Source organism: Plasmodium inui (genome assembly GCF_000524495.1).
Source record: "Plasmodium inui San Antonio 1 unplaced genomic scaffold supercont1.5, whole genome shotgun sequence".
Lineage (NCBI taxonomy): Eukaryota > Apicomplexa > Aconoidasida > Haemosporida > Plasmodiidae > Plasmodium > Plasmodium inui.
The window spans coordinates 746,712-773,783 of NW_008481839.1; the positions used below are offsets into that span (position 1 = coordinate 746,712).

At 44.1% G+C, this 27,072-nt stretch overlaps 8 protein-coding genes across 8 annotated transcripts; 6 read left to right on the top strand and 2 right to left on the bottom strand.

The window, feature by feature from the left end:
• Window positions 1-531: 531 nt before the first annotated feature.
• On the top strand, window positions 532-3,609 carry C922_01623 (glutamate-cysteine ligase catalytic subunit; the record flags this gene model as incomplete). The annotated part of the gene is made up of 1 exon (XM_008817226.1): window positions 532-3,609. The coding sequence occupies one exon, from the start codon at window positions 532-534 to the stop codon at window positions 3,607-3,609; it is 3,078 nt and encodes a 1,025-aa protein (XP_008815448.1).
• A 444-nt stretch (window positions 3,610-4,053) lies between these two features.
• C922_01624 (aspartic acid-rich protein) lies at window positions 4,054-4,982 on the bottom strand (the record flags this gene model as incomplete). Its single annotated transcript, XM_008817227.1, has 2 exons — window positions 4,054-4,805; window positions 4,934-4,982. 2 exons carry the CDS (start codon window positions 4,980-4,982, stop codon window positions 4,054-4,056), a joined length of 801 nt encoding a protein of 266 aa, XP_008815449.1.
• A 5,285-nt stretch (window positions 4,983-10,267) lies between these two features.
• C922_01625 (hypothetical protein) lies at window positions 10,268-12,158 on the top strand (the record flags this gene model as incomplete). The annotated part of the gene is made up of 5 exons (XM_008817228.1): window positions 10,268-10,358; window positions 10,639-10,793; window positions 10,975-11,092; window positions 11,244-11,362; window positions 11,505-12,158. 5 exons carry the CDS (start codon window positions 10,268-10,270, stop codon window positions 12,156-12,158), a joined length of 1,137 nt encoding a protein of 378 aa, XP_008815450.1.
• Window positions 12,159-13,289: 1,131 nt separating this feature from the next.
• C922_01626 (hypothetical protein) lies at window positions 13,290-14,293 on the bottom strand (the record flags this gene model as incomplete). The annotated part of the gene is made up of 2 exons (XM_008817229.1): window positions 13,290-14,110; window positions 14,227-14,293. 2 exons carry the CDS (start codon window positions 14,291-14,293, stop codon window positions 13,290-13,292), a joined length of 888 nt encoding a protein of 295 aa, XP_008815451.1.
• A 2,957-nt stretch (window positions 14,294-17,250) lies between these two features.
• Window positions 17,251-18,151, top strand: C922_01627 (hypothetical protein; the record flags this gene model as incomplete). The annotated part of the gene is made up of 3 exons (XM_008817230.1): window positions 17,251-17,365; window positions 17,522-17,667; window positions 17,786-18,151. 3 exons carry the CDS (start codon window positions 17,251-17,253, stop codon window positions 18,149-18,151), a joined length of 627 nt encoding a protein of 208 aa, XP_008815452.1.
• A 1,729-nt stretch (window positions 18,152-19,880) lies between these two features.
• Window positions 19,881-21,814, top strand: C922_01628 (protein disulfide-isomerase; the record flags this gene model as incomplete). Its single annotated transcript, XM_008817231.1, has 3 exons — window positions 19,881-20,819; window positions 20,921-21,437; window positions 21,711-21,814. 3 exons carry the CDS (start codon window positions 19,881-19,883, stop codon window positions 21,812-21,814), a joined length of 1,560 nt encoding a protein of 519 aa, XP_008815453.1.
• Window positions 21,815-22,811: 997 nt separating this feature from the next.
• C922_01629 (hypothetical protein) lies at window positions 22,812-24,212 on the top strand (the record flags this gene model as incomplete). The annotated part of the gene is made up of 1 exon (XM_008817232.1): window positions 22,812-24,212. One exon carries the CDS (start codon window positions 22,812-22,814, stop codon window positions 24,210-24,212), a length of 1,401 nt encoding a protein of 466 aa, XP_008815454.1.
• A 1,053-nt stretch (window positions 24,213-25,265) lies between these two features.
• C922_01630 (hypothetical protein) lies at window positions 25,266-26,819 on the top strand (the record flags this gene model as incomplete). Its single annotated transcript, XM_008817233.1, has 1 exon — window positions 25,266-26,819. The coding sequence occupies one exon, from the start codon at window positions 25,266-25,268 to the stop codon at window positions 26,817-26,819; it is 1,554 nt and encodes a 517-aa protein (XP_008815455.1).
• Between the last annotated feature and the right edge of the window lie 253 nt (window positions 26,820-27,072).

The following is a 27,072-nucleotide window of genomic DNA, read 5'->3' on the forward strand; positions in this document are numbered from 1 at the left end:
TTTTTTGAAGAAGTTATTTCTGGCGGCGTTTATTTCGAATTTTCTTGTGAGTTCGTTCCATCGCTGCTGAAAAGAATCTCCACAAAGGCGCGATGGGCTGCGGAATAGCTTAAAAAAAGGACCACGATCAAATCGATAAAAAGAGCTGCCAACAGAGCACTCGCCCCATGGCTACCAAAAAAAAAGGAATAAAAAGTAGGACCATTTTGAGAGGTGCACGCGCCCTGATAACAAAGGAAAAAAAAATATATATACCATAAAATAAAACATAAAAATAGAGAAGAACAAAAATAGAGAACACAAAGATTGAGGAGCACAACGATAGAGAAGCACAAAAGTATAGGAATACGCAAACTGAACCCGCCCCAGTGGCAAGGTGGAAAAAACCCACACCAAAGCGGGAAAGCAAATTTTGTGGACCTATCACTCCATGCACAAAAAGAAAGTAAAACCCGATCGACGAAGTTGTGGTATACGTAAAAACTGACTCCTTATCGAAACGGAACTTTTTAAAAAAAACAAGGAAACAAAATGGGATTCCTCAAAATTGGAACTCCATTAAGTTGGGAGGAAGTGCAAAAAGTAAAATCTCTAATAAGGTTATATGGCATACTACAGTTTGTTCATACGTACAAATGCAACAAAGACCGAGTGGACGAGAACATCATGTTTGGGGACGAAATAGAATACATCGTTATTCGCAATGATGAAAATTTAAAAGAATCTTCTGCTCTCTTATGTGCAACAGATTTGATTGATGAAATGATGAACTTAGAAAGTGTCACCTATTGTCAGTATGGATCTCATTGGACTCCAGAATATTCCTCCTTCACCATTGAGGGCACACCTTCCGTTCCCTTCAAATTTGATATAAATTCGTCACCCTTTGTTGAAGATTGCATGCGCATAAGGAGAATAAAACTTAACAATGTCCTCAGTGCCATTACGGGAGTGCGCGCGATCACTTTACCATGCTTCCCAAACGCTCTCCTAGAGAATAGCCTACTTATGGCGAGAAGGATCACCCAAGAAACGGGCAAGAGGAAGGGTGACAGGGGGAAAGGGGTCGGTTCAGCTGGAGACACGTTGGAGACGCCACGAAGGGAACATGTGAATGTAAAAGAAGCGGAAAGGGGGGACGAGATGGTCAAACAGGGCGAGGTGGTCAGGCAAACCATCACGCAGGGAGAATACAAAATCACCCTCAACGATAGCACGCAGACGTATGCGGACGAGGGTAAGTCTACCCAGTTTGTCAACTCCGATGTGATTGCCCAAAAGAATGACGACTCGTCAATGCAGGAAATGTGCGGGGAGGAAGTGGCGGACGCGGACCAGGAGGAGCAGCCTGACCAAGGGAACCAATCCAATGAATCAAAACAAACCAAGCAGGCGACCCCGGCGAATCAACCCATCTTCATCAACGAGGCGAAGGAAAACCTCCTCTTCGAATGCGACCTATTCAAACCGGAACAGACAAAGAACTACAGCAACAGCTGCCTTATCACCGACATGGTGATTAGTCCACACGCCAGGTACGTCACTCTAACTAAGAACATAAGGAAAAGAAGGGGGACGAAAATCATTTCATTTAATGAGATATACAAAGATGAGAACACAGAGAAGATGCCCAGATGGGAACACTCGCTGGACAAAACAGACAGGAGACTTTTCAAGAAAATAAAGAAAAGGTACGTCCTGGATGAGCACCTGATTTGGAACAAGTCTATGACGAGGAAGAAGAGAGTAGAACCCGTCCGCTCGGATTTTCATCCAAGTGGAGCAGAAGCCACTTGGCCAGCAGCGATAGAAGCGGAAGAGGATCCTTGCTCGGAGGACGCTCTCATCACGCGGACCAACATAATCGACGAAGTGATAAAAAATAGTCTGTTCAGCAATCTGGACGACGAGAAGGACCACATCTATGTGTATGATCGGAAGTTTATCCAGGAGTACTCGGAGAAGTGCAAGAATCCAATTAAGAATTATGTCTACCTAGATGCAATGTTCTTCGGAATGAGCATGTGTTGTCAGCAAGTGACCATGTCCTTTCCAACAATAGATGACGCGAAGTATTTATATGACCAGCTAGCTGTGATCGCCCCGTTGTTTTTAGCCCTAACGGCATCAACCCCTTATTTAGGAGGATTTCTCACAGAGACGGATACCCGGTGGAGAGTCATATCAAATAGTGTTGACTGCAGAACGGAGGAGGAATTAGCCTACATTTCGAAGCCAAGATATTCAGGCATATCTTTGTACATTTCTAATGAGTTGCCACTCAGGAAGAACTACCATTTTTATAACGACATAGATGTCGTGTTGGATAAGAATGTGTATGATAAACTGGTAAAAGAAAATGTGGATGATTTTTTAGCCAGACATGTTGCCTCTCTCTTCGTTAGGGACCCCATCGTGGTTTTTGAAGGATCGTACAGTGAAAAGGATATACAGTCCATTGAGGGGGGAATCGGCGAGTCGGCTTCAAAAATGGCAGTAGAGGGGGGCATGGGCGAGTTGGCTTCAGAAATGGGACTGGAGGAGTCTTCTTCCCCGAGCAGGGATTCCTTCCCCAGAAGAGATTCCGCCCCCGATTGCGGCAGTAGGCAAGAACAGAAACCCATGAAGAACCCCAACCCCATGAACCGCGTCTACCTGAGGGACGACTTCACCTTTTTGGAGGACTACGAAGAGACTGTGTTATCCTCCCATCAACACTTCGAAAATTTCCAAAGCACCAACTGGAACAGCGTGCGGTTTAAGCCCCCACCCATTCTGAGCAGCCACTGCAATGGGCCAAGTTCCATAGGATGGAGAGTAGAATTTCGCACTCCAGATATTCAGATCACTGACTTTGAAAACGCATCAGTCGTTACGCTCATCATGGTATTGTCCAAATTTATCCTAAAGGAGAAGCTAAATCTGTACATTCCGATGTCTATGCTGGAGGAAAATCTTTTCCGTTCCGCAAAGAGAGATTCCATATTTAAGGAGAAATTCTACTTCAGGAGGGATCTAACTTATGACACGGAGGATAATCAAGTGGAGGAAAAGACCCTATACGATATTTTTTTTAACCACCACAATGGTATTTTCTTTCTCTGCTCCAAGTACATTGAGGAGCAGTTCAGAGAGGGGCTACTCTCCCATGCAGCCAAGAACAAAATAGACGAATACATCGAATTTGTGAAGCAGAGATGTGCTGGAAAAATCTGCACCGGTGCTGCATACCTGAGAAACTTCATTTTGAATCACCCAGCGTACGAAAAGGATTCCTATATCAATAGCAGGATTAATTACGACATTTGCAAGCTCATAGCAGATATAGGGAAGGGGCTGATCATCCCGCAGGAACTTCTGGGCGTGTTTGTGGACCCTTACAAAGAAAGAATCAAAAGTGATTTGCGTCAAATTAACGAAAGCCAGTATGTGAAGAGCTTGGCTTATAAGTTCATCTCCGGGGAGGACTACACACAGTACCTGCTGCTCAGCGAGGCCATTAAGGACGACCAGGATTACTACACCGGTACGCGGCGCACCAACTACGAGGAGTCCATGGATAACAACACCCTGGAGTTTGGGAAGAAGCTCTACCAACTGAGCGCTTAGGGGTGGGAATGGGCATATAAGTATAGCGGCGTGGTCGCGTTTATTTTTACCCCCCCCCCGATGCACCACTTCTTTTCCCCACTGGGCTGATTCTCCTCAAAATCAACGTTTTTTTTTTTTTTGTTAATTTTTGTTTCCATAAAAAACGAAGTGACATGGGTGTGAATTTCGTAAATGGTAGAAATTCGATAAAAAAAGGTGGTAAAAAATTGCAGATGCGAAAAAAAGGGGCCTACGTAAGAGGCACCCGTCAGGAATGGAAGAGGGAAAAAAGAGTGCGCCTTCATGACTTGGATAGGTACTGCGCGCATTCGGATGGTCGTACGAGACACGACCTAGGGGGGTACAGCCAACAGGAGCAGCAGCGGCAAGAGCAGCGGCGGCTGGAATCGCAACGGCAGCGGCAGAAGAAGCGGCAGGCGCAGCAGAAACAAGAACAACCCCTTAGTCATCATTCTCGTCGTCCTTCCCGTCGTCATCTCCATCCATATCGTCATCATCCTTCTCATCATCGTCGTCCTTATCGTCCTCCTCATCTTCATCCTCCTCATCTTCATCATCTTCATCATCCTCATCATCATCGTCATCATCATCGTCATCATCAAACTCTTCATCAAAGTCTTCCTCGAAATCGTCAAAATCATCTAGCCCAAGATAATAAGCCAAAGGATTATGCCAGATTTCTCTTCGTATCAATTCACCTACATCAGGCTTATCTTGTAACTCCTCTGTGGTGAACCATTCGAAGAATGACCACTTTGGCATTTCGTTATCTAAGTCACATCTATTATTACACACATATTCTATGGGATTCTTTCCATCTTTCCATTTGATTCGGGTGCACTCAACGACTTTCTCCTGATTGTTATCAAAGGTGACATGTTTTACCAAAATTAGAGGCTCCATATATTCCTTTGCCTTTTCATTAAAGGTGAAGGTAATTTTATATGAGCCGTTATTGTCCATGTTATCTTTTAAATCTAATTTGACTAGGCAGTTCAGAATTTCAATATCTTCGGGCACTATGTCGCTTAGTGCAGGGTGCTTCCTCAATGTGTTGGCCCAGAAGCGGGGGACTTTCTCGATTATTTCTTCTCGCTTTTCGAACAAAGGCTTCTTCTTCACGTCATATTGCTTCTGGATGTTCATCTGTTCGTGCGCACATTTGATGTCGAGTTGTTCGATGCCTTTCTGGACTGCATTTGGGGAGGGGGGAAGTCAAGCGATGTACTACTGTGGAAACGACTCACTCAGGGAATGCGCTTACGCAGCGCCACCGCGAAAAATACGCCCCTCATGGGGGAGAGAAAAAAAAAGTCCTTACTTTCTTCGAAATCTTTCATGAACGGCATCAAGGGTTCATCGTTGTCCATTTTTCTGCACAGAGGAGGGGTGGGGGAGGGGATAAAATGGGTCACATCAACTTTTGCAACAGTGGGGGTGATCACTCTATGGTCACTCAAGCGCAATGTAATGGGTGGACGAGCACGTGCGGAGCGATGCGTCACTCCTCCATGACATTTCATCCTCGGTGCGTCTCATCCTCTGCGCTTCTCCACCCACACGTGCTTCCCGCACATCTGTCTGGCGCTAACGGCGAGCGCGATGATCTGCGTTTTTCCGTAAACTATCCCCTTCGCAACGGCCACCTTCACCCAAATTGGTATAGTCCCCCCCAAAAGAAAATGCATCCCAGTGGGGCCTCACTCCACATATGGGCCGTATAGGAGCATAGAAACGCTTGGTAACGCGACGCACCAATTGTGCCTCTCATAGGGGGAGGGTGCCCCAAACACGGGACATATGACCCGCGCAAAGCAGGAGTATATGGGCCAAACTTACGTGTGCTTAGAGTCAGTTGTAATTTCAGCTGTTGTTTCGGAGCGGTCTCTCTTCATTTTTCCCTTATCTATGTAACGTGTGCTTCTAGGGGTGAAAAAATCTACCTATAACTGCGTGTAAATATTGTTGCATATGAATGTACGTATAAGTACCTATAATCTTACACGGGGGTTGATGCAGAGAAATATTCATACGCATCAAATGGAATGGAATATCGCGATGATCGCTTAAATGTGAAACACAGCGTCACTAGGGAGAGGGGAACGCGCCTTTCGCTTTGCCGTAACGATTATTAGATAGAGAGAAAAAAAAAGAAAAAAACAGAGTAAAGAAGCAAATGGGGAGAAGTATCAAGCTACAACACGGTGCGAAAATTAACGTTCATATTTTGCAGCTTATGAAGTGACAAAACAAAATAAATGGTTTTTCATATATTTTTACCTGCGGGGGTAGGCAAAAAAAAAAAAAAAAAAAAAAAAAAAAAAAAAAAAAAAAAAAAAAAAAAAAAAAAAAAAAAAAAAAAAAAAAAAAAAAAAAAAAAAACAGAAACAAAAAAAAGATTCCACTGGGCATGCGTATAACGACGTGCTTTACAAGGATGCGCATATATAAAAATATATATGTATTGGTATGCATAGATGTATATAAAAATATATACGCATAGATACATTTATATACAAATGTATATGCATACATACATGTATTGTATATATCCCTACAAGTATACATATAATATATGCGTAGATATACATTTGCATATATAATATGTACGCATGAAGGATACCACATTGGTATAGCAGGGCTTAAAATGAAACCCCGCTCATGTCGCTTCGGCGCTGCAGGCACTGTCGGATCGGGTTCGGGGGACGGGAAGGTCGCTCAACAGGAAAGAATTCGTTGTGCCCGCTAAGGCAAACCGCGGCATATGTAGGAGAAAATGGGACTAAATGTATGGAAGCATAAACGGGATTTAATCTTATGCATACGCAAGATGAACTTGTTTTTCCCTCCGTGGGCCAACAACTACGTCGCGACCGCCCTGGTGAAACGTTCTCATCGATTTATTCTCACCAAATTGGGTATATATATTTATGTACGCATGAAACCGGCGTGTTTATTGGTGGGGTACAAGTCATCGCACTATGCCTGCCTTCCATTCACCCCACCCGATGAGGAGAAACTCACTTTAACATTTGGCGAGAAGCATATCTCACTATGTATATACATAAATATTGAAGGTACTCCCCACTAACTCTCTCTTTTTTTGTTTTTCTTTTTTTTTTCCTTTATGTGACATGAATAGAATACATAATGGCGAACGGGGGTTGCCTTCCGCGTGCGCACTGAGTAAATAACCACTACGTAGCAGTCCTAAATGATCTTTTCTCATTTTGCGCAAACTTTTTTGCAAAGCGAAAGACATTCATATGATGGCTACGGCGTTGGGGTTACTGCCACGAAGTACACTTCAAGGATAACTTCATCGCACCTTACGAGGGAAGAGACCCAAAAGGTGGTTTCCTTTAGCTCGTTCGTGATGTGCTATTCTCTCAAGAGGGGTCATAATGGGGCAAAAGTCACAACACGGAAGCATTTTTGTAGTGCACAAAATGGGGGACAACATGTCTGGGCAGCGAGGACGGCATACACTCGTGGGGGTATGCGAGTCAAGATGCCGCTTCAACATTGACCCTACCAGTTCGATAGAGTTTGCTCAAGCTGGTCACTTCAAGGGTTGAAAAAAAATGGGAATGTATATTGGGACAACACGGAAAAGGGGTTCAGACGAAACGTCATCGTGTCTGAGCGTCGCTTGCTCATTACCTGGTTGTTGCGTACGGATCGGAATACTTCTCCTTCGGTTTTTTCCTTCCTTACGTGTTGCTTCTATACTGATGGAGTGTAAACAGAAGGGGGTGAGTGGTACCTTTTCCACCTTCCGGTGTTTTTCCTTCTTTTTTCTTTCTTTCAATGTATGTAAAAACAAGATTGCGAAGGCGCACTTGGTGTGTCAATTCCGTGGGTGCGAGATGGACAAAAAAGAAAAGAAAAAAAAAAAAAGCTACACATGTATGCATATGTACATCTGCGTATTCTTATGTATATTCACTCACATAAGGATACACGTGTTGCGCGTGGAGAAGGTGCTTGACATGACTTTTTTTTTCCAGCGTTTTAGACGTATGTGGACATACATGCGGATTTGTGCATGAATACACAAAGTACGTGTCTGCTTTCTTAAAATGCTAAAATGCTTTCCTCTTTGGAATGATATTTTCTTTTAACCCAAAAGGGGGAACAAATTATGTTTGCAGAATGGGTGGGAAAAAAAAAACAAGAAAACGAATGAGAAGAATGTAGAAGCTACATATGTATGGGAAAATGCGAAAGAGTAGTGTGTAAATGTCTAAATATATAAATGTTTTTATTTTCTTTTTATTATTTTTTTTTTTATAATTGCATCCTCGTTACTTCTTCTCCATGGAATGTGCCCCACGTGTACAAACGGAGATAGCTAACCTTTTTGAGGAAAAAAAATGGAAAGAAAAATTGATGAGATAACTTCGGTCCTGTGGCGTCTCGCCATCAGGAAAAGCGACGTGGGAAGATGGTGAGTCCGAAGAAATCACTTTGCTTCGCAGTTTGTGTAAATGGGATTAACTTTTATGTGCATTTCTTACGGCGCTACGATGGGTTTTGTGTATGTCTGTGTGGGTTCCCCTTTTTGGAACAGCTCGCTTGGGAAGTGCATGCTGGACAGGGGGGAATATATTTTCCCCTTTCCCGATATTGCAGTTTTGCTGTTTTGCTCCTTTTCACCTTTGCGATTTTTTATTTTTTGAGGGAACGCATTTCTACCCGTGGGGGATACATCCAAAGAGAGGCCTTTTTTTCTTTCCTTTGCCCATAAAGCCACACACATTTTTGTATATTTAGCGAGCAATCCCCTTTTAATGCGCACACGACTTCGGCTCGGCGCTTTCCACGCCGGCAAAACAAAATGGACTTCTCCCCTGCGTATATCCAAAGCAGTTTAGGAAAAAAACAAAAATTGGCCTTTTTTTTTTTTTCTTTCAAACTCTTCACTAATTTGTGTGACGTGATTTATCTCAGAACGGAATGTCCACATAATTCGTGGTTGCTTGGTTGTTGCCACGGGGGGATAAATCATTGTAGGGTCCATTTTGTGGCGAGGCTCCCCAGCAGAGTCCCCCCCGCTAGGGAAGGAATTCGCCATTCCATTAATTCGGGCGTCGCCTTACGGTCATTCTCCCTCGTGGGTACACAAACGACGGAAGCCCCCCCTTCCACTTCGATTTCAAAAGAGGGTATCTTTTCTTTTTTTTTCTTTTCACACAAGGGGTTCATTATTTCAACATTGGAGAAGTCAAAATTTGTGACATAAAGAAGGGGAAAGGGGGGGAATAAATACTTTGTGTACTAAGTGGACAAAAACAGTTCGGTGAGAAAACAAATCAGGGGTGTAGCTGAAGGGTGTGCTAGGGAAGGAGGCCTCGGCGGAAACGATGAACACGTTTTTAAAAGCAGCCCGTTCGTCACTGTGTTTACGCGTGGCTGCTACCGCGAGGACTTGGAAATGCCTGGCTACGCGAGTACCCCCCCTAGGCATGCGTGTGTTCACATATATATATGTATATCTTTATTTTTTCTCTTTTTTTTACACCTCTTTTTTATTCATGCGAACGGTCGGAATATGGCTCTTATCCAGTTTTAAACTTCCACGCGGGGTTCCCATTTGGCCGTCATCTCTTTCACGCCTTACGCATGTGACATACCTAAGCGTATGCATACACGTATGTATATGTTATTACAATACTCACTTCGCATGGCTCCCGTGGGTGATGTGTTTGCTTTTCCCTTGGCACATCGGCAAATTTTGTAAACATCGCAGAGTTTTTCCCCAAATGGGTTTTATTCACCAACTGTTAACTCCCTAATGCTGGTAAAAAAAAAAAAAAGTCACTCGCGTATGCTTCCCATATTGTTGCATTATCCATATGCCACCAGGGCGAACCCCACTTCTTTTCCCTCCGGTTTTATTTTTTTTTTTTTAAAAAAAAGAAGAAAAAAGTTCCTCTTGTGCCCCATATCGTTACACCGAAAGTCAAATGACGCATTTGACAAAGGAAGAGCAAAATGCACATTCTCGCCACCCAGGGAATAAACCACCAACCGGAAAACAGTGAAATGAGCCAAACGGGAAATAGCCAGCGAACCAGGAAACAGCCAGCCGACAAGGAAAAAACGCGCCAACCAACGTAAAAAATCGGAAAACCCTGCACAAACAACCTGCACGCACCAATTCACGGCAACGATTGATGAATACGGCTATATAAATGAACAAGCAATTGCGCGATTATGTCATAAGCCACACGCTTCTTTATCACACGACTTTTTGCGATACGCCAGTTGGCGATATATGCCTTTTTTCCTCTCTCTTTGTATGTGCGTACGTTCGTATGAACACTCTGCGGAGCTGCAGCTGTCCGTGCCCCCCTTGACTTTTCCTGCTCAACGATGCGGAGTTTTTCCTTCCCCCCTCCTTGTAAATTCGAATAATGACCACCAGATTCTTCCAACACTAAGTCCTCATTTATTCAATTCGAGAACGAGCAAAGATCACCTCCTTCTCCACTGAAGAAAGGTGCCCGACGCGGAAAGGGGAAAAACGGAAGAAGCGGAAAAGAGAATAAGGATCAGCAGGGACCAAACCCCAAGTAGCTACTGCCGAATAAGATAAAACTTGGAACCCCCACCAAATCGAGTGAAAGAAAACAGAAAATTCATTTTAGAAATGCTAAACGATATTATATTTCAAGTTATTATTGCTTCTTTTGGAGTCACAATAGTTAACAGCGATAAAATAAAAATTCTTCAAAAGTTCAGTAAGCACGAGGAGACATCATGCGTCGCTACTCTAGAGGGTTGCGCAATTGTCCAGAGTCCCTATCTCTGCTGGGCGTTGGAAAAAAGGAGGGAGAGGGAGATTCAGTTCTCCCCTTCCCGCATTCTCTTTTTTCTTCTTTTCCGTTACAATACGTGTGCAAATAATCGGGCACCGTGTTGGAGGTGTGTTTATTTTATCCCTTCTCGTCCGAAATGTGGGCGGTGTAGGACGATACATTTGCATATGTACACGTGTGTATTTTTTTTTTTTTTTTTCAGGATATGCCATCTACGTCTTAATTTTGTCCTTTTTGCTATACAAGGGAATACCCTGGAAGAGGGATAATTACTACACCTACTTGAACATCAGGCCCAATGCAACGAAGCAGGAAATACAGACCGCCTACAGGCAGGCGGCGAAAATATATCACCCCGTAAGGATGGCTGCTACGTCCAAAGGACGAGCGAATGGGGAGAGGGAGTGGGCCAAGGGCGTCATTAAGACGAGGTGCCCACGTGCTCATCTGCGTTCACTCGAGTATTTTTCTTTCCCATGTCACTGACTTTCACACCGCTTTATTCCCACTTCAACTCCTCTGCGCCCCCCGTTTGCAGGACAAAAACCCGGACGAGTCGGCCGACTCCTCATTTATAAAGTTAAAACAGGCATACGACATCCTGACTGACGACACTAGGAGAAGCAACTACAACCGCTTCGGGGACTACAAGAATGGTAACGTCGGCAGGGCGATGTGTTTAGCCATCAGTCGTGTGTGTAACAGATCAGACATGCATTTACCGTTCGGCTAGCTTTTTTTTTTTTTTTTTTTTTTCTCTCTTTGCCGTGTGTGCATAACTTTTCCTCTTTTACTTCTTCCCTTCAGGTGAAGTTGACGACAATACGGCCACACTGCTGATATGCCTTTCGTTGGTCCAACACACAATGTTTTTCATCATAGGATATTTTTTATCGTACCCACGCAAACTGATGTTTGCAAGACAAGTGAGTTTGCTGTCATTCTGTGGGAAACACACATGGGTTGTAATTCTCCACCAAACGATTGCATGTATCGAGTGGGGACATTTCCGTGCTTGCTTCTACATAGGTGGGCGTATAATTTCTTCTTTTTCTTCTTTTTTTGAAGATATTTCTGGTGTACAACATAGCTAGCTTCTGCTTCGAGCTGCAGTTCCGATTTATCGAAGACGACACGACTTTCGACTGGCTACCCTCGATAGGATATCTCCTTCCATATGAGAAGATAAAATTACTTAGGATGTTATTCCCCATCGTTTTTTTTATTAGCATATGTTCCTCAGCGTACACATACACAGACAGAAATGCTACGTTGATTTATTTAATGCGATCCATTTTGGCTACCAACAGAATCGTTTTCGAAAGATCAAATGACGTCATCGAGTCGACTAACTATTTAAAGAAAAATGGAGAACAACTGGTTTCCAAGTTACAGGAAATGAGGAAAGCTGTAGAAGATGAGAAATATGCGCAGGCAAAGATAAAAGACGAGGGACAAAAGGACGAAAGGGAATGCTTGGAAGATGGTAAAAAAGACCCCAAGGACCAAAATAATAAAGACGATCAGCTGCGCCAAAATGTGAAGGAATTTGCCTTAACCCTCGATTCGCATCAAATGGGCCTACTTGAAAAGTGCTTTGAACTGATGAAGAATAAGAACACCAAGGACAAGAAGAACCAGAAGAAGTCCTGGTTCGAATTCTTCTCCCTCCAGATGATCTTCGGCATTATATTCGTGTACATCTGGTTCACCTCGAAGTGAGCGCAGGTCACTGTGCTACCAGTAGTAGGAGCAGAAGTGGTAGAAGTGGGGATCCGAAAGCAAAACCGTTAATAAATCGTTAATAAGTCGTTAGCAAACCGTTAGTGAATCATTCCCGTATTGTTAGCGTGCCGCTGGCCAACCGTCGGTGGTGTCCACTTCGCAACTTTGCCGCGCCACCCTGGAAGTCAGCCAAAAATTTAACGAGGTGAGGACGCATATCCATCGGAGTCTACAAAACGAACAAGTGGAACCCCCTTAGAGGAATTCCAAAGAAGCCACATTTGTGCGGTGTCTTTTTTCATGTAGGATAAATTAAGCAGGCGTGAAAATTTGAAGCAGAAGGAGGAGGAAAAAACAGAAAAGACAACCAAAAAAAAAAAACAATCAAGTGACCACCTAACAAATAACCCCCTATTTGTACCCCTTGTGAATGCTACGCGCACATAAATGGAGCACTTTGGCCTTTTAGTGATAATCCAAAGTGGTCCCTTGCATACGTATATAAACTATATGTGTATATTTTATTTATTTATTTTTTTTAAATAGCTCATGTGTTCGCACCCACGTATGTGCACACCGCGTACCCCCTACAGCGTTATATCAACTGTGTGACGTCCACGTTGACTCACCCACCTACCAGCACACGTTACGTGTGTGTGCATCTCCATAGGTAGGCCTGTTTTTGTATGCGTGAATATCGACTTAGTTGGGTACATATGTCTATATGTGTTCATGCCAGGTGATGCGCTATTTTTAAAGATCCCCTATTTTTAAGTCAGCCTTGTAAAGCGAAGGAGGGAGGGTAACTTCTGCGACTTCAAAGGAGGAGAAGTATGTTCTTCCAAGCGCTATGTGGATCGTGTGGAAGCGAAAACTGTCTTACGTGATGTGCACTGTTTATGTGTTAAAATGTTGAATTAAAAAAAAAAAAAAAAAAAAAAAAAGGAAGATTTTGTCTTACACGGCGCATGTTTTAATTTGGCCTCAGGGAGGAAAAGGAGCCAAGGTGAAAGTGGCCAAGATAAAGGCGCGCCAGCGGTTATCCCCATTGGGGGGGTGTCCCTACGGAGGAGTGTGTCATACCTTCGGAAAATTCGCACGATTCTTGTAATTATATAGCTTCCACCATCATGCCATTGAAAAGCTGTCATTCGTGCTAATCGAATAAATAGTTCTGAATTGGCCCTTTGGGAGAAACCCCTTCTGCGCCTCATCAGGAAGGCTGTCCATGGGGCCGCTAAAGCTATTCTGGCCGTTAAAGCTACTCTGACCGTAGAAGGCGTTTTGGCCCATGCAGGTATCATTCGGGTAGGAGGCGTACCGCATGATGTATACGGGGGACGGGCTGCAAAACCGGTTGAAATAATCGTCGCTTGGTTTGTTGAAATGGAGGGGAGGCAAGCCGCTCGTCAGGGAGGGGGGCAAGTTGTTGCAGAAGCTGCTGGGCAGGGGGCTTGTCAAATTCCCAGTCAAGCCGGAAGGTAAGCCAGTCGGTAAGCCGCTCTGCGATTTGCTCGCCACCCCGACGGGCACGTTTCTATTCCGCCGTATTATCGACTTCGAAAGCTTCAGCGCGTAGACGTACATCTCCTTATCATTGCAGGAAAGCTCCATAGAGTCAATATACCCACACATGGTCAGGTTCTTAAAATTTCCGAACAACTTTCCCAATCGAGAATAAATCATAAATGTATGAAACAATCTTTTTCCACTGAGCAACTCAAACAAATCATCGCAGAAGTGGTTGCAATTTTTGCACACGAAGTTATACGTATTGGGTCTGTATATCTTTCCGAGGGCATTTAAAATTTCGCTAAACTGGGCATACGTTATTTCCACAGAGGTCAGTTCGTAGCTCTTGCAGTATTGCCCGATGGTGGACTTTTTGGGCTTGCAGGTGGTGATTCCATCCATGGAGAAGGTGTACTCGCTCCCGAAAAGTTCGATTCCTGGGGGGGTGATCGGTGCAAATTGGGTAAAGAAGGTAAATCGAGGTGTATGCAATATTGGCTACAGCGGTACACACATTGCGACTTGCCATGACGCCCCAGACTTGGCGACTCACCCGTGTGACGCACATTTTTCAGAAAAAAGGGAACGTCTAGGGTGTAGGTGTGCAGCCAGATATTCATTTATATTCGCAGTGTGCAGTGGACTGTTAGGACTAAGTCGAAGCGGGCATGTGGACGAATGCGCTTTGCTGCTATATTGCGAACTAATTGGGCGCTAAACAGTTAAGAGGGGGGAAGAGCAGAAGAAGAAACATAGCAGAGAATAGTAACGGTCAGCCAAAGTAATTGTCCTGATTTGTGCCTTTTTCTTTTCTCCACTGAAGTGATTACAATTGGGGTGGTGGAACAATTCTGCTAAAACGGTTTAAGAAAAAGGAAAAAAAAAAAAAATATACACACAGGGAATTTTCTATTTTTTTTTTCCCACCTTTTCCGTGGTAACTTTGCTGATGATTCAGATTTTTTCATAGTTCAAAGGTTAACATTTTTTTGTTAAAAGGAAAGAAAAGAAAAAAAAAAAAAACAATTACGATGGACAATGGAGCAGCGTGTGGAGGAAAAATTTTACTTCGTACAAATTGCTACCAGCGTGGATGTCGTTAACTTCGCCTCCTTCGCAAACACAGTTTGAAGAAATGTGAAATGGTGATGTGACAAGTTGTACACTCGGAGTTTCACTTCTGCTGTTCCTTCATGGTGGAAGAAAAAATATTTTTCTGCTTCTTTGCCATCCTGATATAACACCATTTTTATATGCTGCTTTTTGCCTTTTGTGTTTTTTTTTTATCCCACGGAGCGGTGCGCACGCACTAAGGAAAACTATACACACGTGCACAGCTGTAGGTGTATACACCTAAGGAGATATGTTTTCCGTTTTCGTAGCTGGGTCACCCACTTATGTCTTATTTTTTTGGCCCCCCGTGGAATGTTACCCTGGTTAGAGGTGTGCCCTAATTGCCCTGGCGCGAAGCCACTTCTTATGTTCATGCCTGTGTAAATTAGGGAAATGCCCCTGGCCCATTTTGCAACCTCCCCAAAATTAGCAGCGCGATGTCTTAGCCACAGGAGGGTGCTCATATGTCCTCATGCGTGGTAAAGTTTTTTTCTTTTTTCTTCCTTTCGCCAAACGGTGTAGCAAAAAAATCACCCAAAAGGAGTGAATGCTAAATTCGAAGGTTCGTGCCAAACACAAGAAAGAATTATTTCCTTCGCAAATGTGTTTATATTTTGAAACCTCATTTTTTTCTTTTGTGGAACTGCGAAAAGGTTGCTCTCTGTACCTGGTGATAGGAGGTATACGTGGGTCGCTGCCAACTTCGTGGGGGGGAGGCAATGCGCAGCAGGACCCCCTTTAAAAGAGCGTAATTATTCCCATAAAAAGGGCGCGTGGAAGGAATAAAGGAAAAAATGCTTCTCAAGGATCTCTTTGGGTAAAGTTGCACACTTCAAGGGGAAACAACCATTCTTCTCACTTAACCCTTAGTAAGCATCCCCACATCTGGCAATTCACGAATGGTCTTTAGGGAAAGTGCCTTTCCCCACGTGTCACCACCTCGTGCTAGTTACTTGCTACACACTTGGCTTACCCATCTGGCTTCCTCCGCACAAGCGTTATCGTTATTTTCGCGCCAAAAATGGGAGGCCCCATTTTTAAAGCGGCCCAAAAGGACGCAACCGTGAACCGTCCTAATGCCTGCGCGGCGAAACCGCACGTTTGCAGTTAGGTGCATGTAAAAAGGAAAAAAAAAGGGAAAAATTTAGTACACACCAAATGGTACACACGTATGTGCGCATTCAGGTAGCCTTCTTTTATTTGTCTGGTCATGCAAACGACTACTAGAAGAATGCACGAACTGCTTCTCTTTTAATCGCTAGCTATTTAGCGCGCGCCAAACGACCGCAATCGCCTGGACATGTCAACTCTCCTGCGGCATTGCTTAAAAAGTGCATGCAGATATGCACCAATTATGGGAATAAGGGAGAGCTATTTTACATGCACTGTTCATATTTTTTTTTTTCACATTTGCAAAAATGCCTGCCCTTACGTGTTTTAGCTTGCAATTTCTGTAAATCCATGAATACATCAAAATGGCTAGTTGAAAAAAAAAAAAAAGACGGAAATGGGTTGTCTTTTCTGGAGAGGTGTAGACAACTGTTAAATTCTGCAACGGTTTTAGGAGGCTACTTTGTAGGAAAAGACTACAGGAGGTTAGAACAAGCCGCTTATGCATGAAGGCGCCAGGGAGGGAAAAAAAAAAAAAACTTAAAAAAGGATCAGGAAAAGCTAGTCGAAAATTTGCAAAAAGTTTGCACATACTTTCTAAGCATTTTTCAAAAATGAATTTAAAACTAATTTAAAAATAATTAAAAAATAAATTAAAAAATAAATTAAAAAATAAATTAAAAAATAAATTAAAAAATAAATTTAAAAGTAATTTAAAAACTATTTTAAGATTATTTTAAAACTACTTTAACAAAACTTTTAAAAAACTTCCAAATTTTTTTTAAGTACAACCAAACCTACACCAAACTTGTAGCAGCATACTTCAAACTTACGCCAAACTTACTTCAACATCACCCAAGTTTACACCAACTTTACGTCAACTCTACCCCAACTTTACGCCAACCTTCCATGAAGCTTACACCATTATACTGCAAAACGTACATATAGCTAACGCCAAAGAACGCACCAAGTTTACACCAAATCTGCGCCAAACCTCCGCCAAACTAAAGCAGAAACTACATCAACATATCGGAACACTTTACCCAAAGGAGAACCTGCTCAACTTGAAGACTCTCCCTGAGGACTGGACCCATCCCTGAGGACACTCTACTGTTCATACCAGAAACTTCCCAATTTTATCAAATTTTTTATCCAGAAGGAAGAAAGAAAAGGTTTCTTATTTTCTTTTTCTGCGTATGCGATAATATACATACCCTGGGAGAAGCCTTCCCCCCAATAATTCAAGCCACTTATCTCAAGATTAACTTATTGGATTCATCCTTTCTGCAGTTAGAGGAGGCGTCTTTTCATTTTCCGATCTGCTTAACATTTGTTGATTTTTCCTGTCTTCAAAATGGCCTGCACAAACTTCAACTCCCCGTACCAGGCGGAGAAAAGGCGGACCACGGAGGATGTTGAAAACACAAAGTTGGAGAACGTGAGCGCGGCCATCGACTACCGCGAAATGGGTAAGTGAGAAAGAGTTCGTCCTCTCGCCTGTGCGTTCATACAGATATACGCTGGTGCGTAATTACTCTCATGTGTGTGCCAAGCCTCAGTATGGCGTGTCCACCCCCCGAAATATACAGGATGTTGCCATTTTTATCTCCCCCCCCAACTTGCAGATCTGATACTTTTTCCTGAAGGGTCATTAAAAAATATCAACAACACTGTGGTGAGTGAGAAGCACTTGGTTGGGAAGTCGGTCGCTTTGTACTTTTCGAATGGGAGTGACCCCAAGTGTAGGGCATTCCTTCCTTTCCTGCAGCAGGTAAACTTTCTCTTCACACGTGGGCATGTACGGAGCGCGTGGTGCAAAGAAGAATGGTGACACCTTGTCTGCTTTATCATTCGTTTCCCTTTTTGACCCCCCTCTCCCCCCATTTTAGTACTACAAAACCATAAACGAGGCAGGAGCCAGCCAGAAAATTGAAGTAATCTTTGTGAGTACGGACCCGGACAGAACCTCCTTCGAAGACCACAAGAAGCACATGCCGTGGCTGTACATCGACATAGCTGACCCCTTAACGGACATTCTGAAGAAGCACTTCCGAGTGATGAACCCATACGAAGTCCCCTTCTATGGGTCTGGGCCGAGAAGTGATGTTCCCTGTTTAATCGTTATTGGTAGTGATGGGCGGGAGGCACAGCTCCTTCATATTTGCAGTGGAAGGGACGAAGGAGAAAAGGGAATTCTGCGATGGGACTACAGGAATAATGTCTACTCGTTGAATAAAAAGGAGTCTTCCTTCTGATTGGGGTACGCTCGCGCGAGGGTTTTTTTTTTGTTTTTTTGTCTTTTTTCGTGGTGGTTTTTGGGAAGTGGCAAGTATGGTCGCAAACAGAGCGATATTAATCATGGAGTGAGGGCGATTCCTTTTTTGTGTGCAGCTTTTACTACAGCGTAGTAGGTTGCTTCACTTCGCACATGCAGACAGATACAGTTGGGATGGGTGAGCAAGGCCCCCCCGTAGGGTATATATACTGCCATTCGCGCCTGATATAAATGGCCAGTACTTAAGACGATTCGCCTTACACCCGAGGGATGTGTAAAACGCGTGTTCGAAGTGAGCAAATATACCCCTGTCTCTCTGTTGCGCATGTGAGTGTTCCTGTCTACATGTAAGCGTGTGAGCCTGTGTTGCGTTTATTTTATTTTTTTCACCTTTGCAAGTTTTTACCGTTCATTTGAGTGCTGTTCCTTTTGTGCCACTATTTTTTTTTTTTCTTTCTTTGATTTGTGTAAAGTGCTAAATTGAATTGTAAAACGGGAGAAAACCCTTCCTTTGAAGGACTCAAACATTTAAAAAAAAAAAAAAAATAATAATAAAATAAATAAATAAAAAAAAAGAAACATCACTGGGGAGAGGAGGCTACCTTTGGGGGGATTTTACATCCAAAGAAATCGCTTCAGAAGAGCTATGCCCCTTTTCTACGGCTGCTAGCGCGCAAGTGCAACCAAGCGAGGTGCGTGGAGCGATGCAGTTAACCGGCACTACAAGGTATGCACATGCACACTTGCCCGAGGGCTTACGCAAAAAAATGAGAGTACCTCGGCTCGGTGAGGGTGTCCCTTTGGTGATCCTGGCGGAGGTGTCTTTTGTCCCCATGCAGTAGGGCGGCGCGGCGGTGAAGCGTATAGGTGGAGAAGAGCGTATAACCTTTTGCGCATGCCTAAGCTGCATGCCCTTGTGCGCATCTTTTTCTGCCACACTGGCTGCGGGATTGTTTTTTCTTCCGGTAGGATCTCCCCCTCGTGTGAGTTTCACTAGGGGTGACCGAACGATGGACATTTGGATAGGTACATCAGTCCCATTTGGATAGCCACATGAATTCCATTCGGAGTTCCATTAGCAGTTCCATTTGGAGTTCCATTTGGCGTGGCGTTATGTTTCCATTTGTGCTTGCTTCCCCCTTCCACATCACCGCGTGATGCTAAATGAAGCTACTTAAGCTGAGTAAGATTACCTTGGCTCACACGGGGGATTTTCTTTTTTTTTTTTTTTTCCTTTTCTTTTCCCACACCTTTATACCTTTATGATGACCCCTTTACATTCTTCCCCCTTTTTTGGCTGTTCCCTGTCCCGCTAGTCCTTACCTTCTTTTTTTTTTTTTTAAGCCGCGTGGTGGGGCTGACTTATGCTGATTGCAGCAATTGCTGCTTTGATTTCTCTTTTTTATATTTTTGTGCCCGTGAGTGTACTTCCCCCTTCGAGCGCGCCTCTCTCTTTGTGGGTTTTCGTGCAGAGCTTTCGAAGGGGAGTAGCGGAAGCGCGTAATAAGGCAGCATAGCACAGACCCGGAAGGAAACTCTCAATCCAATACATGCACATAGAAATATAACAACGCGTGTATAAGGGCTAGGAGAGAAGAATACACAAAACATATACAGACACCTCTGTACACACGCTTACTCATGTGCGCCCGCACGAGGGAGGCAGACAAACCGCTAAAGTAGCTATAAGGACAGTTCGCTTGGGCAACATGGCGGAGAAGGCCACGCGGAGTGTGTTGTACTTCCCGCTGTGCTGGGCCTTGCCCATGTTGCTGTTCCTTTATTGGGGCTACAACTCCCTTGTTAACGGCGCGATTTGGGAAGGCGTCACCGATGGAGAGGCCAAAAATGTGAAACACCTAACCCACGAGGTGGAGTTACAAATATATAGTCAGCACACACTTAACTGCATAGCTCTCTTTTGCAACAATAAGGAAGTGGCATGCAAAGATGTCTACAAAGAATTCGTGAAGGCAGCAGATGAGATAGCCAGTGACGATATAGTATTCGTTTATGTTGACTCAATTACCCTCAAAAAAACGGCAGACAATTTCGACATCAAAAAAGTTCCAAAAATTTTGACTTTTAAAGATTTCGATCCAGAAAAAGGATACACCTTTGGGAAAAAATATACAAAGGAAAATATCGTGGAGTGGTTTAAACTTCTTCCTACCCCATCTATAGAAGTGATGGAGAAAGATCATGTTGAGAAATATGTCGAGATGCAAAAGAAGAAAGGGTATGCTAGTATTATTGCTTTTTGTGTAAAAAATTCTGACCATGTTCATAAGTTTTTCCATTTTGGGGAAACACACTCACTGCCTAACTTAGCCGTGGGGATGGTCTACACCGATCTGCAGTCTGACGTAAGAATTGAAATATCCAACGGGCCAGGGGCTACCATTCCGGAAGCGAACACAAAATATAGTGATCTGTACAAACCGAAAAATAACGTATGGGTCTCTAGTGACATCCTTACATTCGCCAGTGAGTACATGGCGCAGTTTCCCGTGATTATCAATTATAAGAGGAGCTTATACAAAGCGCAGAAGGGCGAAATTTATGTCTACCTATACCCCCACTTTGGGCACTACTCGGACGCGCTGTACGTGGAGTTGGCCCCCGTCATACGGGCGCACCACCCGCAGGTAGGGATTGGCGGCTTGCATCAACACTTCGCCGATTCAACATCTCTCCCATTTGACACCTCCTCCATTTGATATCTCCACCATTCCACACCCCTCCGCAGCTCCGATTCGTCTTCCCCAAGAGCGACGAAGTGGCCGATTTGCTGGGCACCGAGAAGGGCGGCAATTTCATCCTCGTGGTGGACTACAGAGACGCCACGGTGGACGTCCTGTTCGGCCTATTAAGGCCCAAGAAATACATCAAGCATCTGGAGAGCGACAAAATAGACGCGGAACAACTTACCCAAGCTATCACCCAATTTTATCAAAACGAACTTCCTCAAATTAAGAAGTCACAAAAGGAAGTAAAAAGAAGAGAGCAACAGAACTATCAAATTGTTTGTGCCAATAATTTCGATTCCCTCGTCTTAGACCCAGAAAAGATTGTTTTACTTTTTTATCATGTCGAGGGATGCAAAGAATGCAAGCCCCTTTTCTCTTTCTGGTCCCATGTCTCCAATTTCTTCCACCTGGAAAATAAATATAAAAAGGTCTTAGTGGCCACCATGGATGCTAAGTTAAACGACATGACTGATGAGTCCGTTGACTTTTACCCCAGCGTGGCGATTTACCCCACGGGTAAGACAGGCGAGGCAGCGGCGAAAGGGGCGGCATGCGCGACAGAAGCAACTTTGCGTTGGTCACTCTGGGAGAGCGACTTGATGGTTCCCCTACAATTCCGTTTCGTCATTCAGACGAGCGCAGTGCGAATGGGGAACTTAGTGAAGTGTACAGTGTGACGTGTGAAGAGTGACCTGTGAAGGCCGAACCGAATCACCGTTGTGCTTCCTTCCCCCACTTTACTCATTTTTACCACAATTCTCCCTCTTTTCTTCTTCCCCCCGTACGCAGGCTCAAACAAACTGAAAAGGAAAAGATTTCTGCTCTTCCCCCTCAAGTTGGACACGCTGATCGACATGGTGGACGATCTGTTGGAAGTGGAGGAGGACCTGTGAAGCAGCCACTAGAGGGGGGGTCCGCCCCTGATGTTTCCCGACACGTCAGCTGCTACATCAGCTGGAACTTCTGTTGTCACGTCTTTTCCACGTTGTTTCCATTTGTAGGGCCATCTCTTTTGCATTTCCCCCCCTTCTTGCCTTTCTTTTTCACTTTTTTTTTCACTTTTTTTTTTCACTTTTTTTTTTCACTTTTTTTCTCTTTTTTTTTTTTTTTTCCCCCCAAAATTAACCCCACGCGATGTGCCCCCCTGGAGAAAAAAAAAGAAAAAATTCACTCAACGCATGCATCGTCTGTAACTGGGATGTCTAATTTTTTTGATCCCTTTCCACCCGCCTCTGCTCCTTTCTCCAGATGTAACTCAAGCCGCGGGTTCTCTCTCGCCCTTTGTGTAAGATCCATTCTGTTGTTGTAACATTTCGCCCGGCGGTGTCCGCATATGTGTAGCTGCGCGTACAAGGACACGCGGAGGCACGTTTATATTTTCTTTTTTTTTTCGCAACCTTTTGTGAATTGTTACACCCACTTACACATTTTTTCCTGCACGCTCACTGGACTTGGCCTTTTTCAACATAGTACAATATTTGTCCCCAAATATACAGTCCTCACCGAGTCACTTTTCCTCTGTTTTTTTCTTTTTTTTTTTTTTTCGTGTCCAAAAGGGGTTCACGAGAAGGGGAGGGGAAACTTCGCAAAGGGAGAGTCAACCATCGAGTTAGCCACCAAGTTAGCCACCGAGTTAGCCGCCCAGTTAACAATCGGGTTGAGGAGCTAGTTAACGGGCCAGTTCGCCAGCCGATCGATCGCATAAACGGGAGAGCATCCACGATCGGCGGCACAGGGAGGTAGCCCGACGAAGCGGAGCTCGCAAAGGAGACTCAACGTTGTCAAGCTGAGAAGTTGAGAAGCTCAGAAGTCGAGAATCTGAGTAGTCCAGAAGCTGAGTAATTTCGAAGCCGCCAAATAGCGAAGCAAACCCCCCTCTGCATTTCCAAAATGTTGTACCTGACGAAGGTGATCACCAACGCCTGCCTGGCGGTGGTGAACTGCGGGCTGTGTTTATCGGCGACGAACCTGGCGAGAATGATGCTGGTGAGAGATTTCAAGATATGCCCAGAGGGGTACATCATGTGCGAGAAGGAGAAGTGGTACTTCGCAAGCTTCTACTTCACTCTCTTCATGAGCGCTTTCCTCGGGTGTCTCATTACGCTATACTTTAAGAGTTCCAACCGAAGAAAGGCACTCATGGGAGTGCACTATCTCTATATCATTGGAAGCTTATTAACAGTATATAGTTCCCCTCACATAGTTATATTTTTATCCTCTCAAGCGCTTTTTGGACTAGCCATTGGAGCATCTGTGGTGATTGTATCTTGTTACATTTTAGAGTACACCCCGAAGGATCACAAGAAATACTATGGGTTCTACATGCAGATATTTTTCGCACTAGGGTTACTGATTAGTCACCTTTTCGGAGCCATGTATGCGAATATGCGCTTCTCCAACCCGAAGACGACATATTGGGTGTTGACTGTGCTGTATAAAGTGCACTTGGCGTTACCCTTACTCTTCAGTTTGGTGTCTCTGCTTCTCTTCTCTTTCGTATTTACTCTGGACACACCACAACATCTGTACGAATCAAAGAAATTTGAAACGTATGAAAAGTCCAAGACCAAATTGAACATAAAAAATTTTGACGAGACGGAAGAATATCACAGAAATGAAACGACAAAGGAAGTGAGCTTACTAGGAAAGGATATGCCAATAGTGAATTTTTTTCAAAACGAAGCGTTACGGAAGACTTCCTTTGTAGCGATGCTGCTCTGTTTTCTTTACTCTCTTAATGGATCATTCCTATTTTTCAATTCTATGTTTTTCTTTTTCAAGGCTTTCTCTAGCACCAAGGCTAATACATTTATCTCAGTTGCCTTTATGTCTCTTTACCTTATTAGCTCCATCGTCTCTACAAGATTGATTCAGACATATGAGAGGAGGGATCTCTTAATTACTGGCCTGGTTGTACAAGGCATTTCAGCAGCATGTTTATTTGGCTCCTACTTCCTTGATTTTACAAGCCTTCTACACAAAGTTATGCTGATTGGTGCGATCGCTGCCTATTTTATCGGCTTGTCCTTAGGGTTTGGACATATGATTTGGAGTCACGTGTTTGATTCATTTCCTAAAGAGTGTAAAGTCGTCGCTGCCTTCTTCTCCTACTACGCTCTTTTCCTTGGTGCCTTCTTCATTTCTGTAGTGTTTGAGTTCATAAGCATGAAGCACTACTACTACCTCTTCCTCCTTGGCCTGATTTCTCTTTCCATCTCCATCGTTTGCTTCAACAAGTGCTACACGTACGAAAGGGTGGCCATCGTTAGGCACGACTCTGTGGAGGAATAATCAAGGGGGTACGGCGGCGAGGTGTCAAAGTGCTGAAGTTTCGAAGTGGTAAAGTGCCGAACTCTCGATGTAGCGCCCTCCAGGAGAAGACACACATGGGTAACTCCCCCCCGAACTCGACCGGATAGACCACCAAAAGCGGGTATTCCACGCGACTGAACAAATTTGCAGCATCAGTTGAGTGAAGGCATTACAAGGAGCATATTTAGTATAAGACCGAACGGAGCACTCATCGAAGAAAACTCTCACCAAGAGGGACGTTTATAATGTTATTACGGTGCACACGGTAGGTATAGTTCCCCCTTTATTTCTTCTTTTTTTTTTCTTATTTCCCCTTTAGGGGGGATCCTCATAAGAGTCGTCACGCGGAAACGCCATCATTGCTTCCCTCCCCTTTGTGTTGTCTCCATTTCTTTTTTTTTACTCTTAATTTTACATGCCTCCTTTACAAAACTTTTCCATGTGCGTCCTTCCAATTACGGTTGGTGTTTCTCGCTCCATGTGTGCACCTACAGTGAACAAGAACAAGAAAAAAAACCTTTATTTTGCATTCCTTTCTTTTTAATGACAATTCGTGATGTAAGTAGCTGTCGCTTGAGGAGTTGGCCCAGCCAAATGTTAACTCCGACAATGGCTACCATGTCGGGAGAGAGGCGTTTCCGAAGGGTACTTTCCTGCCCCCACCATCACTAAAAAAAAAAACGCTTCTGAGAGGTCGATATTTTTCGGGACGTCCCCTCTGTGAGCGAGGAGATTCTTCATTGTGGATCTGCCAATGAAACGGATACGGCTTGCTCCTGCCCACTTATGAGGGGAAAAAAAAAGGGGGAAAATTTTAAAAGTGACCAGTTTGGTGAGTCCCGCACAACAGAATGGTCCAACTGTCACCACGGGTAGGAGGGGAGTGATTTTTTCTCTATGTTTCGCCAAAATTTTCCTACAATCGCACGGTCTCTTCCCTCACATATGCATATCTAAACATGTCGCCAATAAACTGCAGCTACACCTACGCTTCACCATCCGGTTCATCTTCCAGATCATTCTGCGGGAGCCATGGAGAAGGAGTGGTCAACAAAGAAGAAGCTGATCCTCCCCATCCTCATCCTTTTTCTCCTCATTACCGTACAGACATTCTGGTGTGAAAGTATCAAACTGGAAAGGGTTCCCTTCGATAGGCAATCCGTCAGGGGATCTTTACAAAACAGAGTAAAGAAATTCCAGGGGAGTAAACTCGTACTGGTGAGTAACCTACCGAATGTGTCAGTGACTCATGGAGAGTTTTTGCACATGCTGGACGGGGAAGAGGGCCACCATGTAGGCAAGTTCGTTCGGCTCAGGAGTGGTGGTGACAGTGATGCGCTGTTGGCCGAGGATGCCGACATTTACGACGGACTAGTGATCATCCTGGATGCCTTGGACGACCAAGTGGTCGAATCGCTAAGCGCCAGCTATGTAAACATCTTCAGAGAAAAGAAGAAAAACGTTTTTTTAAGTCTTAACAATGTAAGCGGGAGAAGCGGGATGCAATTCTTAACACAGTTGCATATTCAGGTGTATGGAAGTGGGTCCTATGTGAAAGATCCATTTGGAACTGCATCACGAGAGGGGGTAGAGATCCCTGGGGGGAGAATCAACCAGGGGTATGCCTTATACACAGGAGAAATAATACGAGATACGTCAATCGTTGTTAACCCTTCCGGGGAGAACAAAAGGAAAGTTTTACTCTTCCAAGGGACAGCACATGTCATGATGGGAAAGACGAAGCACATTCTCTCAGTCGTAACCTGCACACAGACATGTCTTCTGTACGACAAAAATGGCAACGTGATGAAAAAGGCAAAACAGGGAACGAACTTATCTTTAGTGTCTTCCAGCCAGTGGGACAATAACTCACGATTGGTTTTCTCATCGTCAAGTGACATTTTCTCGGACCTCTTTTTTCACACAAATGGGGAGAATAAAAAATTGGCCCAAGAGATACTTGCGTGGAATTTTAAAAAGAGCGGCATCGTTCGGTACGATAAGTTTAAACTGTACAGAGGAGGAGGAAAAATGAGTCACGCAGCGGAAGACTTATCAGGAGGTCACCTCTCAGGGGGTGACCTCTTAGGGGGTGACCTCTCAGGGGGACACCGCATAGCGGCCACTCCCTTTTTCGCAAACGATTTGATCCACCTGTCCATCGACCTTTACGAGTTGAAGAGCAACTTCTGGGTCCCCCTCAAACGGAGGGACATTCAGTACGAACTCGTCAAAATGGAAGTTCACAGAAGAGATTTCCTAAATCTGTACAGAAATGCCGACAGTGCAACTTACTACAAAAGTTTTCATTTGCCAAACGAACACGGTGTGTATAAAATAAGGATATATTTCCGCAGAAAAGGCTACAACGTATTAAATTTGCATTTTTTCCTGCCCGTTCGATCTCCCCTGCATTATGATAAAAACAAAAAAGTGCACTTTGCTTTTTATCCATTTTATACGTACATTTATCTGTCTCTTTTTTGTTTTTTCCTTTTTATTTTGGTCATTTTGTTTGACGATTCGGGGGGGACCGCGGAGGATGGAGGTCAATGCAGCAGCGGAAAGAAAGACAAAATGGACTAGCGTGGTGCCCCCTCCTCCGCGCCGCGGCGAGTCAGTAGGAGCCGCATAGGCACACGCGAATTTGGGCGTTTGCGTTTTATCCTTTTCTTCTGCAGTATGCATAGTCCGTTGGGGCCCTCCCCATGATCGCGCGCTTCTGTTTACGTGTACGAATACGCATACAATTATGTTCATATGTTCATGCGTTCATATGCTTATGTTTGTGTTTTTTTTTTCCACGCCGCAACTGCAACGCGCGCGTGACAAATTCGTT